At 48.9% G+C, this 13,495-nt stretch overlaps 4 protein-coding genes and 1 non-coding gene across 5 annotated transcripts; 4 read left to right on the plus strand and 1 right to left on the minus strand.

Annotated features, from left to right (window-relative positions):
• Positions 1-378: 378 nt before the first annotated feature.
• FVEG_09717 (hypothetical protein) lies at positions 379-3,662 on the plus strand. Its single transcript, XM_018898776.1, has one exon. It carries the CDS (start codon positions 902-904, stop codon positions 3,413-3,415), a length of 2,514 nt encoding a protein of 837 aa, XP_018756713.1. The 5' UTR covers positions 379-901; the 3' UTR covers positions 3,416-3,662.
• A 522-nt stretch (positions 3,663-4,184) lies between these two features.
• On the plus strand, positions 4,185-5,638 carry FVEG_09716 (hypothetical protein). Its single transcript, XM_018898775.1, has 3 exons — positions 4,185-4,403; positions 4,471-4,674; positions 4,807-5,638. The coding sequence occupies exons 1-3, from the start codon at positions 4,320-4,322 to the stop codon at positions 5,386-5,388; spliced, it is 870 nt and encodes a 289-aa protein (XP_018756712.1). The 5' UTR covers positions 4,185-4,319; the 3' UTR covers positions 5,389-5,638.
• A 979-nt stretch (positions 5,639-6,617) lies between these two features.
• FVEG_09715 (hypothetical protein) lies at positions 6,618-8,741 on the plus strand. The gene is made up of 4 exons (XM_018898774.1): positions 6,618-7,016; positions 7,066-7,193; positions 7,249-8,279; positions 8,331-8,741. The coding sequence occupies exons 1-4, from the start codon at positions 6,907-6,909 to the stop codon at positions 8,589-8,591; spliced, it is 1,530 nt and encodes a 509-aa protein (XP_018756711.1). The 5' UTR covers positions 6,618-6,906; the 3' UTR covers positions 8,592-8,741.
• A 395-nt stretch (positions 8,742-9,136) lies between these two features.
• On the plus strand, positions 9,137-9,655 carry FVEG_16647 (hypothetical protein; the record flags this gene model as incomplete). The annotated part of the gene is made up of 1 exon (XM_018905885.1): positions 9,137-9,655. One exon carries the CDS (start codon positions 9,137-9,139, stop codon positions 9,653-9,655), a length of 519 nt encoding a protein of 172 aa, XP_018756710.1.
• A 404-nt stretch (positions 9,656-10,059) lies between these two features.
• Positions 10,060-10,131, minus strand: FVEG_16646. The gene has a single exon. It is a non-coding gene; the product is annotated as a tRNA-Asp (tRNA).
• Between the last annotated feature and the right edge of the window lie 3,364 nt (positions 10,132-13,495).

The raw sequence follows: 13,495 nt of genomic DNA on the forward strand, positions 1-13,495 counted from the left end.
AAAACAACATCGAAATATGTGTTCCAGTATGAGTAGGTAAATAACAAAGGTCATCAAGTTCACTCATTTAGTCGCGGTGTAAGTCGGCATGTCTCAGATCGCCAATGCTAGCTTAAGCGACTTGATCTTTCTCAGCCAATCTTGACCACAAGAAACGGTACAAGCGAGGACCAGGTTTAGAATCATGAATTGTACCTGCTGCCTATCTAGGCGGTGAGGTAATAACAGGAATGGTATATAATTCCTCTTCAGCTTGCTTGATACTTGAATCGACAGGCCCACGTCATCGTTCGCGGCCCGTGGCGGTGGTCCATAAGCAAATGGAAGTGGGCGGGGCAGACTTGACGCCCGCGGTCTACGTACCTTAGGTACCTACCTACATTACAGGCACCATCACCCGCCCAGCTTTTTCAGCTCAGCGCATGCTTAACTTTCCTCATTATTCGCTTTCCAACCAAGACAAACTCGCATTGAACTCAAGGCATCCAGTCATTTTGCTTCTTGTGTCATAGTAGCTTCTCTTCTCAGCGAATTGCCCAGTTTCACGTTGCGCCGCCACGTACAGAGCGGGACCCAGTGACGACACATCTCCCCACACGAGCTGTTGCTGTTGCGATCAAGAGGAGCTTCAAGAACTGGATATCAACATATACAAGCGAAAAATACCACTATACGACGCTCTCTGCAGAGATCTGGTCGCTAGATTTCTCGATCTCATGCATACAACTCACAGCGCTTCGAGAACTACTTCGAATCACTTCCCCGCAGTCTCCCGCGTGTGGTAGCAGCGCATCAGCTACAAGGACCAAGCGGATCACTGAAACCGTCTACTTGACATGTTACTTTGACACTCGAAATTTCCAAGTTCAAACTTAGCTCAAATACGATCAAAGTCGAAGCGATGTCGAATAATCCCTGGGCCGAAGGAGGGAACGAGCCGGGATGGGAAGATGTAGGACCCCGCCGTGACGGACAAGCATCTTCAACGGATAGACCGAACCCTCAAGCTGTTCCTGCGGCCCTCAGACCTGGAATCGCTTTCGATAACCAAGATGAGCAACAGGCATGGGGAGACGCGAGGACACAGCCAGATAATCTGCAACAGTCCCAAGAGACGCCTGCAGTATTGAAACCAGGCGGAGATAGACCAGAAACGAACCCTTTTCTACGAAAGAAAGTTCCTTCAAGACAAGAAACACCACTAACGGAATCATTTTCGAAACTTGGTATCGAAGAACCTAATACGAACCCATGGCAACCAGCGATAGAGGTGCAGCCTGCACCATCAGCCCCGCAACCGATTCCAAACCTCATGGACGATGTCCCTCCTAGAGGCGCATGGACGCCCACGCCAGAGCCACTTCCCGCTGGATCACCGGGTATGGTGTCATTGCCCTCTGGCCGCGAGTCGCCTGCTTGGGATGAGGATCCTCTGGGAAGAAATGACAAACCTCCTGCGCCACCTATGAAGCTCTCCGCAGAATTTACTGGGGACACAAATATCTGGGACGATCTAGGTGGCGCCGACAAGGGGAAAGCCAAGGCCACAGGAGAAGCCAGGCCAGCATCACCGGATGATTGGAATCTGATAGATTCAGAGCCATCGCCGAGCCCCATGAAGGAACCTCAAGAGGAGAAGCCACCTTTGCCCCCCAGGCAACCAACACTACAAACCGAATCGTCAAGTTGGAGAGCATCCAGAGACCCGATCGACGGAAAGACGGAAACTTATCAGATTAAGAATATACAATGGCACGACGAGACCTCGTCAAAGAACCCACGAATATCCCCAATCTTGATACAGAATGCAAACGGGCCTTGTCCTCTTGTAGCTCTGGTTAACGCACTTACTATGACAACACCTGCCGATGTTGAAGATACTGCACTTGTACAGACTCTTAGATCGAGGGAACAAGTCAGCCTGAATCTGCTTTTGGATGCTGTTTTTGACGAACTTATGTCACCACGACGAACCAGTTCCGAAGATGCATTGCCAGACGTTGGAGATTTGTATGCCTTCTTGCAAAGTTTACATACCGGCATGAACGTCAATCCGCGATTTGTTCCTACAGAGAGTATGATAAATGCTTACAAGCGTACATCATTGACGCATTTGCATCCTGCTGAGCGAGGAGACTTAATCCCGGGAACTTTTGAGAACACGGCCGAGATGGGGTTATATGCCACATTCTCGATCCCACTGATTCATGGATGGCTACCACCAAAGAACGAACATGCATATGAAGCGCTGGAACGACAAGCCGCATCATACGAGGACGCACAGAATCTCCTTTTTCGAGAAGAAGAGCTCGAACAGAAGTTGTCTGATCCTGAAGGCGGACTCACAGAGGATGAGCAGCAACTTTACCAAGATATTGTCATAATCAAGGAATTCTTGGATAATTCCGCGACCCAACTTACGCCTTGGGGCATTGAAGTTATTGGTAAAGCCATTCGACCGGGTACATTTGCCATTCTTTTCCGGAATGACCATTTCAGTACACTGTATTGCCATCCACAGTCGATGCAGCTCGTCACGCTTGTGACGGACGCGGGATTCAAGTCTCATGATGAAATCGTATGGGAGACACTATCAGATGTCAATGGTGGCAACACCGAATATCTTTCAGGAGACTTCCGGGTTGTGGGATCTGGCGGTCTTGCTCCTTCAACAAGTGCGGGCAACTACTCCAACAACGATGGCGGAGAATGGACGACAGTACATAACCGAAGGGGCAAGGGGCGGCATGAAGATGAGCCCCCGATGAGTCCCAATGCTGAACAGGAAGATAGAGATTTGGCTCTCGCATTGCAACTACAAGAAGAGGAAGAGGAAAGACATAGAGCAGAGGAGGCACGAAGACGAAGAGAGAGCATGCTTTCAGAGCAATTTATCGAGCAACAGGCCTTTCAACCAGGAAATGCAACACGTGGCAACCTGGGAGGTAGAGGAGGAAGAGGTGGACAGCCGGCAAGAGGAGGAGCTCCACGAGGTGGAGGCGTCACCAGAGGAGCCACGGGTCTCGTCCCAGGACGCAACAGCTCCGTCAGCGCGCCCACCACAACCACAACCAACGCACAGCCCAGAATACCCGCCCAGAGAGTGCGATCCCTCATCCCAGCCCAACCACCGCGACCACCCGTGTCACGCCCGGCGGACGAAGCAGCAGACGATGCGCCGCCTTCCTACGAGCAGTCGGCGCACGACAGGACGTATCAGCCGCCTGTGGGACACCCGAGCCATCCGAACAGCAGCCCTACGATATCGAGGCAGACCAGCACTGCTGCGAGTGTGAATTCGTCGATGCCAGTGGGGCAGAGACCCTTTGGGCCGTCTGCGGGCAGACGGCCTTCGGGACCGGGGGTAGGGGTAAATGGCGGTGGGCAGAGGGAGAGGGATTGCATTGTGATGTGATTTTATGAGCACATGAGAGACGGAGTCTTGATTTGGGGATTGGTACTTAGGAGTTTAGCGGTGTCTGTAGCATGGACGGGTGTATCTGAATACATTTTATTCATTAGTATATCTTGTAGGTTTTGTTAATCAGTAAGTGAGGGAACTGTGTAACCATCTAGATCTGTTCAGAGCTAAAAAAAAAACTTCTGATCTCATGGTGAGGTACTGGAACATCTAGTCCAAGGTCTCCTAAATCTATCTCATCATAAATATATTGAGTCTTTCCATTATCTCGCATAGACATATCGAGCTTGTTTGTCTCCCCTATCCTATGCAGCTTACTCAGCACCACATTTCGTGATACCTCAAGCTACTGCAATAAGTCTGTAAACTTCTTTCATGTGATAATTCGATGCCTTTGAAGTTTAATGTTACAAGGGACCTCGGAAGACAGGCAATATCTGATACCAGTTTGAGTTTGGAGAGCACGGCAGTTGATTGAGATCGACTAAGGGAACTTAAATGTTGCTGTGTACACCCTTCCGTAAGACTAAATACTCTATCCTGAAGAGGATCCAATCTGAATATTTCGTCTTACAGTGCTATCGCAGCCCAATATGGAGGAACGGAAGCTGTCCCTACATTCTGATAGCTGCATCATTGCTCTTGTGTGACACACCAAGGGGTAGATGCACCAAATATTCGACCGTTACGGGCAATTCTTCAGGCGGTGGAGGGTGTCAAAATGGCCGTTGCGCAGCTACAGAACCCGCTCCAACCTCATTGACATCATGGAAACACGCCTTGGATTTCATCATTGATCAATTCTTCTACAAACAACAGCATTCGATTCTTTCTTTACTGAGAGACTCGAATCGAAAGCCTTTTTCTGCTGCGTTGTTGAGGCGCAGACGCTGTCATCATGGCTATTATCGAAGGGTGGTTACCACCCACTCGGGAGAACTACGACCTGATCCTCAAAGTCTGGCAGATATCTTACCCAATTGTAAGCATTACAAAAAGAAAGAGAGCACGTGAAGTAATACATACATGTTCTAATTACCTACTCTCAGATTGGTTCGATGCAATGGCTTACCAGTTGGTATGGCATGGGCAAAACCTCAGTCACAAGCCCTCTCAACCTACCCGGCCGTATTGGCTGGTTGACCATGGAGGCACCTGGATTTCTGACGCTGCTGTACCTGATGAAAGTTCTTCCTGAACAGCATGGAATCGACGATCTTCCGTGGCAGAATAAAGTGCTTGCGGGTCTGTTTGTAAGTAATATTTTCCCCAAATTCGTTTTATGCTCCCGTGCGTGTTGCCGTTGAGGGGGAGGGCTTGAACTACCTACCCGAGGTAGTGTTATGAGGAGTAAGTGATGAAGGCTAATATTGGATGGTATGTAGGTGATTCACTATTTGTATCGCGCTGTTATGTTTCCCTATCTTCAGCCCTCCATGTCACCGGTGCACATTGCTGTGTGGCTGCTCGGCTTGAGTTTTCAGATTTGCAACGCAACATGTATTGGATCATGGCTCGCAGCATATGGCCCTACCACTGAAGCAGCATGGTCATCACAATCATCCATATTGCAATTCTCATCAGGTATTCTAATCTTCTATCTCGGTCTATCCGGCAACTTCTTCCACGACGAGGAACTACGAGACATACGCCGGCGCGAGGCCCAGCGGCAAGAGCGCGCCAAGCTGGACGGCCACGCGAGCAGCAAGGGCGTGGAGAAGCACTACCAGATTCCGCAGGCAGGACTGTTCCGGTACGTGCTGTACCCTCACTACCTGTGCGAGTGGGTAGAGTGGGCTGGGTTCTGGATGGCGGCGGGCTGGGGATGCGCGCCTGCGAGGGCGTTTCTGGTGAACGAGATGTTCGCCATGTTTCCGAGGGCTGTCAGGGGACGGAGGTGGTACCTGGAGAGATTTGGAGAGGACAAGGTTGGGAGGAGGTGGGCTGTTATCCCGGGGGTTTGGTGAGGCTGAAGAGGGAATGGTATGATGGACGGGTTAGTTATGCTTATGTTGGATGGGTGATGTTAGTTGATGTTAAGGTGTGGTTATGGTTGTGACTATGGGTATAACTAGGGAATGGTCGTGACAGACATAGAGCACAGAGCATGTAAGAGTATCGAGTATTCAATGCATAATAGATGCCGTTCCATAGACAAGAACCGAGTATAATAGCCGAGATATATGCTAATCAAGTGGGATATACGTATGTGGGATAGACTTTTATATTGCCACTCAGCGATTGAATGCATCGTAATTATTGCTGAATTATGGACACATTCATTCATCCCACTCTTATTACACTGTGAATATGATGAGTCTCTCTCTCTGAGTTGGTGTCTCCAAATTTCAGTTGCCGACTCCAATTGCCGACCATTTCTTGGTCCGTGCCAAGAATGACCCTCATCCCTCCACCTCCGCATCGAGACCTTGCCTCGACCATTCAAAGCAAGCAGAACCTACCCCAGAAATCCGGGGGAAAAGATCTCACTCTTACGATTGCTAGGTAATGGGCGTTGGTTTTGTGGAATTGAGAGAGAGAATCTGGGGAAGCAGCGGGATTATCGTAAGATGAGATTCACAAAACCTGGGGAAGCCTGTATAACACGGGGGGAATACTCACGAAACGATATGTACAGTTACATTTGAGCAGAAAAGTGTTATGCATACGGCAGAGTTGGAGAATATGTGGATGCTACATGTATGCTACATGTATTTTCCCTTTCCACGTGGTGGTAGTGAGAATACGTACCTGGTTGTTCTCACTCTCTAGGTCATGATCTTCACCCTCATCCATCTCCAACACGACGCAGCAAAACACTTCCCTCTCTCCTCTCTGGCTGAAAATCCGTAATTTCCCCGCACCCGAGACTACTTCCCGAAATCTAGACTTATTCACTAGTTTCTCTAGTCTATCTCAAGTAAACCTTTAAGCTTGTTATGACTCTTCAGCTTTGCCGAATCTGCTCCGTCGCTTACAAGATACTGGCACAACACCTTGACCCTGACATTCAACATTTTAGCCGAGTCAACCTATCATCATAGCTGCATACCAATGTGACCAGGGGTGGTGATTTCTTTCCGCGGCGGATGAAAGCATAGCCAGAAATGAATAAGATATCACATTTTGCGGGGATGGGCCACCCCCCCTTGTCCACCAAGCTAAACCGCTCCTAGGGCAAAAATCCTCTTTGACACAGACACACACTCCAAAGAAATTGATCGCATGCAACACACGTCTCGGTTCCAGTAGCTTCGTGAGGGGAAATGCCAATCTAGACACCTTAAACTGGGGGGTTGCTTGTCCCGACACGGTAGCCCGAGGTGTTATCCATCCTTGGCTTTGACTATATCAAGACCCTGCTCCTGTCCTTTTTTATGGTTTTGGTCTTTCTGTATCTCAAGCATCAGTACGCAGAAGCTTGAAGACCCATCAGCTTCACTTCTTTTTCTTTATTAATTGTGATCTTGTGAGAAAGCGCCATCATGGGTGTATCTGATCAGGAAAAGGGGTTCGATGAGCGCTCTGAGATGAAGGGAGGTGTCATTAATGATTATCATGATGCTGCTGGTCACGGTCACATTGCTACCGACGCGTGAGTATCTCACTGACTTATGAGAAAAACTCATACTGATGCTTTACAGCTACGGCAACTCCCTTGTCCAGTTCGACCCAGCTGCTGAGCGACGACTACGATGGAAACTCGACTTGTACACCGTCCCAACCGTCGCGGTTCTCTATCTTTTCTGCTTCATCGATCGTGCCAACATCGGTGAGTCAACTTTCTCACTCTCAGCGCATCAACATTCACTAACATTTCCCCCCAGGTAACGCCCGTATCGCTGGATTGACAGAGGATCTCAACCTCGTAGGCTACGACTACAACAAGATCCTCTCCATCTTCTACATCTCATACATCATCTTCGAGATCCCCGCTACCGTCTGCTGTAAATGGATGGGCCCCGGCTGGTTCCTCCCTGCTACCTCTCTCGCCTTTGGCATCGTCAGTGTCGCCACCGCCTTCGTCCACAGCCAAGCTGCCATCTGCGGTGTTCGTTTCCTCCTCGGTATCTTCGAGGCTGGCATGCTTCCCGGAATCGCATACTATCTCTCCCGTTGGTATAAGCGCTCTGAGTTGACTTTCCGTCTGTCTCTCTACATGGTCATGGCTCCTCTCGCTGGTGCTTTCGGTGGTCTCTTGGCCAGTGCTATCCTCAAGCTCCCCCACTTCGGTAGCCTTCACCACTGGCGAATGATCTTTGCCATTGAGGGTATCATCACCATCGGACTCAGTCTCATCGCTTTCGTCACTCTCACCGATCGACCCGAGACTGCTCGATGGCTAACTCAGGAGGAGAAGGATCTCTGCATCGCCCGTGTCAAGTCTGAGCGTCTTGCTCAAACCGAAGTCATTGACGGCATCGATCGAGTCAAGCTCTGGCGCGGTATCTCCAACCCCGTCACTCTTCAGATCGCCTTCATCTTCCTCTTCAACAACATCACCGTCCAGGGTCTTGCTTTCTTCCTCCCTACCATCGTCGGAGCCATCTACCCCGAGTACAGCACCGTCCAGAAGCAGCTTCACAGTGTCCCTCCCTACGCCGTCGGAGCCGTATTTGCTGTTGCCTTCCCTGCTCTCAGTTGGTACCTCGACAGACGACAGATCTTCATCATCCTCTCCGCTCCCACTGTCATTATCGGATACGCCATGTTCTTGGCCTCCGAGACTCCCAGTGTTCGATATGGTGCTTGTTTCCTGATTGCCAGCACCTGCATGGTTCTTGGTACCATGACCAACGCCCACATCAGCGCCAACGTCGTCAGTGATACCGCACGAAGCAGTGCCATCGGCATGAACGTAAGTTTCTCTCCCATCAACCCACCTTAACCCACCTCTAACACTTGACAGGTCATGTTCGGCAACATCGGTGGTCTCATCGCAACCTGGTCCTACCTCGTCAAGGACGGCCCCAACTTCCCCATCGGTAACGGCCTCAACTGTGCCACTGGTAGCATGATCTTCATCCTCAGCATTTCTGGCTACTTCTGGATGAAGTGGGACAACAATCGACGCGACAAGAAGAACGTCGAGCAGGAGCTTGCAGGCCTCTCACCCGAGGAGGTTGCCAACTTGGACTGGAAGCACCCTGGTCACAGGTGGCGATTCTAAGATGTTAGTGATATTGGGTTTTGGATATAAGCATACTACGATTGGGTATTGGCGATGGGTCTTTTTGAATGGATTGGGGGCTTACCAGGCCATTTTGGATATTAGCGAGTCATCATTATCTTACCTACCTTATCTCAAGAATGAACACGATTCTTCAACTTGCATTTTCTGATCCACGTTTCTTCTTACATACCCGTAGGAAAGGAACAAATACCCAGGACCTGGATCTTAAATGATAAAAAGACTTGGGTAACTGGGCATAAGTTTAGGATAAGTTTATTACATCTTTTCCTCAAGTTTAGGTAAGATACATTACCTACCTTTGCTAAGCTTAGGACAGGTGCCTTCCTAAGGTATGTTAAGGTCTGATGTTTTTTTGCTCCCTAGGTAAGGAAGGAAGCAGGCCCCCTGACTTCGTACCAAGATACCTTAAGGTATTCTTCCTTCATCATGACTACCCCCATCGTTGATTATTTCTTTCATCATCGTCATTTTCAGCTCCAATACACTTCTCCAGTCACTATATCAGAAATTTGTGGGCTACAATGAACAATAATCCTGGTCATGATATAAATCTCCAAGCCCTTGATCGCCCAAATGATAGGTGGAGTATATGCCGCGCGCAAGACGAAGAGGGAATTCGGTTATACAATACCTTGGTACAGCAATGGAACGACTGGGCTAAAGAAGACGCGGCCGAGCAAGAGGAAAACTGGTTTGATCTGGCCTATCGATTGGGAAACCGCCCGGCCCATCGACGAGCTGCTTTTGCCAGAAGTGTTGAGAATAGGGCCCGGAACCAAGGAGGAGGGCGTGCCACAGTGTGCTGGGGACATTGTATCCTCGCCCGCTGGTTTTACCGAAATCTGAGGGAAGACTTCGAGCGACAGGGAAATCCTACATTGAACCAATTACAGCAGTGGTACCCAAGATCCGATATCATGGGAAATCTTCGTTATAATGAAGACGGTCCCTCCTTTCCGACGATCGGCGGCGGGGATCCAACTCCCGTCCGAGGTAACCCAGGTCAGGGACCCGAAGAAGACTCAGGGCCTCAAGCTTAAATAAAAACAATATTCAGGTAATCCTAGCCTAAGCTTAGGGAATTCTTTACTAAGTTTATTTTAGCACCTTTCCCCAAAGTCTTGGGGTTTCTTGCTCCCCGCAACACTTGGGAGCAACGGCCGTGAGGAGAGGAGCACAACACTCCTGAGTAGAGCAATCCCCCCAAGGAGAACAATCAGTCGTTTAACTAAGAGTAATGGGTTAATTGTAATGGGTTACGAATGGTTTAACTAGGAGTAATGAGTTGATTGGCCAAACACGCTATCATTAGCTAGACTCGAAATCAAAATGTTGCTGCTTGCCTATCATTGTCCTACAATGCAAAACAGTGAAGATGCATGAGGTCAGTCAAGTAAATACACCAACACCAAAAAGATAATCTGCGTACCGCAGATGGCTGGATCTCTCCCGCCGGGAATTGAACCCGGGTCTCAAGCGTGACAAGCTTGCATACTGACCACTATACTACGGAAGAAGAGCAGGTTATCACCTGTTGTAGTGAGGGCTGTGGGAAAACCATCGCGTGTGGGATCCTATACACCGATTGCATCTCAACTCGAGTCTTTTATGGCAAATTATGCTACAAGGGGAGATCGATCTTGGGCAGAGGTGAGGAAAACAAGGCACCAAACCAAGTGCTGCGAGTTGAAGCAAATGAACATGATTGTATTCAGAGTATCCTGGAGAACAACATTTGCCTTGCTAAAATACTCCTCATCAGAACAGGGGCAAAGGTCGGACCGTTGATTTAAGCGTTGGCACATTGCATCAAAAATGACCTTTTCTTTGCAGTAAGATCCCAACAGGATGATGATAGGGACCTTCTGGGGAGCGGCGGTACTTGTCATGGGACAAGCCAGCGACGCTCCCAGCCTGTAAAGGACCAAACAGTCAAGGTCAATAAGGTCGTCAGTAGATCCTCTAGTGCACCTGTCACGACCAGAAGATCCTACCATACCCTATTTGCTCTGATAGGTACGACCTACATACCTACACTCAGTCACCTTCCTCACCCAATGTTATTCCTCCCTTAGGTACCTTAGGGAGGAAAGAAGATTCAGGACCTCAAGCCTAAATGATGAAGAGACGTAGGTGCTTCTAGCCTAAGGGAAGCTTAAGAGGCTCCTTCATATATTTATTTTGGCATCCTCTCTTCAAGTCTTGAGTTTTCTTGCTCCCCGAGGCCTCCATCGTCATTGTTTTTCCATCTTCAACAACTTCATCAACACACTTCATCAACACACTTCTTCATTGTCCAAGCCATCTCAGCCCCGCACATCTTCTTAGTTCACCTATCAATAATGGACTCCTCTTCCATGGAGGATTCGCAACCTCAGCCGTCCGTCAGGCCCCTCGACTGTCCAACTGGATGGCCCCTGTGCCAGAACAAAGATGTTGAAGGGATCAAAGCGTATAATACCTACGTGAATGAATGGACAACCTGGGCGTCCACAGACCCGCACGAGGACAAAGATAAATGGGGTGAAGCCCTGAATTTTGTCAACCTTGGGAAGAACAAGTTTTGCAAATCCATCACTCAAATGGCGGACCAAGAGTTGAAAGGAAACCGATCTGAGAAACTATGCTAGGGCCTTGTCGTTCTCATGAACATCTTTGGCATCAACCCATACAAGTATAGCTGCACAGCACTCGCACTACAGAAATGGTACCCAAAGTCTCGTATCGCGGGCATCTGCCCCTACAATGAAGACGGACCCTCATTCAATGCATCGGGTTACGAAGGTTTAACACGTGTACGACCGCAAACAAATTAACCCTCCGGTTATCTCAATGTATGGTTCTTGAAGCCGGATGCGCTTCGAATTGTCACAGAGTGGACTTTAGCAGAGGTAGTTTGAGTTTAAGGGGAGTCTTTACAGAGTTTATTTTGGCTGAATTATCAAAGTCTCAAGTTTGTTTGCCTCCCCGTGCCGAGTTCGATGTGATGCGGTCGTGTAGTCAGTCCTCTTGTACCGAGGCTCTCTCTCCAGTTGAACTCACGATGTTTGATGAAGATCCTGGTATAACTACCTACCTACACTTTGACGAAGGTGATACTGTTAGAAGACCAGCTCACCGAGACTGACGCCAGTAAGATCTCGGAGATAACAAATCTGTCTTCATCTTCGAGGAACATCTGGTAGCCAGCCTCAGGTTGGGCTGGGTCAAGAAGGGGGAAATGCAAGTGCCTACCGGAGGTAAGGTAGCCGAGAGGCCAAAAAATCCGTACCTACTTGGGTAAGAGAAACGCCAAATGGAAGGGATGGGAGTCTGGTAGTCAAGAAAGCAGGAGCAAAGATGGAATTACATACTTACCTGCCTCACCTTCCCCGTCCAGTCGTCACCAAGTGATCAACTTCCTTCCTGTCTCATCAATAAGAGTCATCCTACAGGCAAGAATCACTCTCCATCGTGAGAAGTTACAGAAAGTGCAATCCTTACTGCGTTCTACAACAAAAAGCATCCAGCTCTCTTCTCTTCTTCTCATCTTCTTTCATCCTCTTCATCTTCCACCATCCTCTCCCCTTCATCGTCCTCACTATCTTCACCATCTCCATCATCCTCTTCACAATGTCTGCCCGTCCCCAAGACACCAGTCTTCTTCCTCTTCCTGCTATTCTTTTTGCTCTTTAGATCATCCTTCAACTTTACCTTTCAAGCCCTGCTCTGCCATGTTGGCCATCTTCCCTCCCTTGCCGTTCTATCTACGTTCTGTCATCCCGTATTGTCAACATCATCTCAGAAGACTGTACGCTGTTGCTTCATCGCCAAGCCTTAGCTCGGTTCGACATACACAGCTATATCTCATCACTGATGAATTGGAATCTTAGGTATGTACTTCCTTGATGAACCGGGTGGATCTTCAGTGAAGATACTGCCAAATCTACTTAGCGCGCGTCTTGTAGCTCAGCGCGCGCAGTGCTGACAGAGTTGTCATCCTTCTGAGAGGTGAAGCTTTGGGGAGAGGGAGTCGGGTACTTTTTTTTTCCCTTATGGGTTTTCCTTCTGTACCGCAGCATCTTAGCCGACCCGTGACATACACGTGGGGCTAACCAAGAGGAAAAATGTGTTTTTAGGTTTCGATCTTCCGCCGCCGACTCCTTCGCTGCCAACCACGATGACTTCCGAACTTCAGATCAGGGAATGGAACTACGCATTTCTTTGGGACATGGTTCTTCTCAGAAGCCGCGGGAGTGAGAGCGAGGTGCGATCGATTGGTTTGGATCCTGGCGGTGGACAGAATGGTGCAATTGGAAACTGTACTCTAGAGTAGACTTCACTCAACACAAAGTATTTCCATCTGCCACGAGCCATAGTGAGGAGGTAAAGTTTTTAGCTCAAAGTAAAACAAACGCACAGAACAAATCAAATCACATATCAGCAAGATATCGTCCTTGTTGTTCCTGGTGCCTGATACGAAGGTTCAGACTGAAAACCAAGTTACCATGATGACCGTAAGACCTGCAGTATCTGCCACGAGAATGACAGCCCCTCCATCTCACCCAATTATTTCAGCCTTGCCCGGGCCATCGGCGTCTTTGTGCTCACGTGCCGTATGATCCGTGATATCGAGAGGATCTCCCCTTCGTTTGACTCTTGCCGGACTATATTCAGGGGTATCTAAGAAGGCGCTGCCGACGTGACGGTATCTCCGTTCCCCTCAAAGCTGAGATTTACATTGCGGAGTCCTAGAATGGGTATGGCGATAGGGGATGATACCGTCGAACTGCTCATGGGGTCATGGACTATGGAAAGGAGGCGAGCAACTGTCATCCCACAACTCTACCCATGGAATCAAGATATTCTAGTAGATACAAACAGGTAAGAAGAGAAACCGC

This window comes from Fusarium verticillioides, chromosome 1 (genome assembly GCF_000149555.1).
Source record: "Fusarium verticillioides 7600 chromosome 1, whole genome shotgun sequence".
NCBI classification, from domain to species: domain Eukaryota; kingdom Fungi; phylum Ascomycota; class Sordariomycetes; order Hypocreales; family Nectriaceae; genus Fusarium; species Fusarium verticillioides.

Coding starts and splice junctions, on each gene's coding strand:
- FVEG_09717 (XM_018898776.1), top strand. CDS start 902: ATGTCGAATAATCCCTGGGCCGAAGGAGGGAACGAGCCGGGATGGGAA.
- FVEG_09716 (XM_018898775.1), top strand. CDS start 4,320: ATGGCTATTATCGAAGGGTGGTTACCACCCACTCGGGAGAACTACGAC. Junction 4,404..4,470: donor GGCAGATATCTTACCCAATT/GTAAGCATTACA, acceptor ACCTACTCTCAG/ATTGGTTCGATGCAATGGCT. Junction 4,675..4,806: donor AAGTGCTTGCGGGTCTGTTT/GTAAGTAATATT, acceptor GATGGTATGTAG/GTGATTCACTATTTGTATCG.
- FVEG_09715 (XM_018898774.1), top strand. CDS start 6,907: ATGGGTGTATCTGATCAGGAAAAGGGGTTCGATGAGCGCTCTGAGATG. Junction 7,017..7,065: donor GGTCACATTGCTACCGACGC/GTGAGTATCTCA, acceptor GATGCTTTACAG/CTACGGCAACTCCCTTGTCC. Junction 8,280..8,330: donor GCAGTGCCATCGGCATGAAC/GTAAGTTTCTCT, acceptor AACACTTGACAG/GTCATGTTCGGCAACATCGG.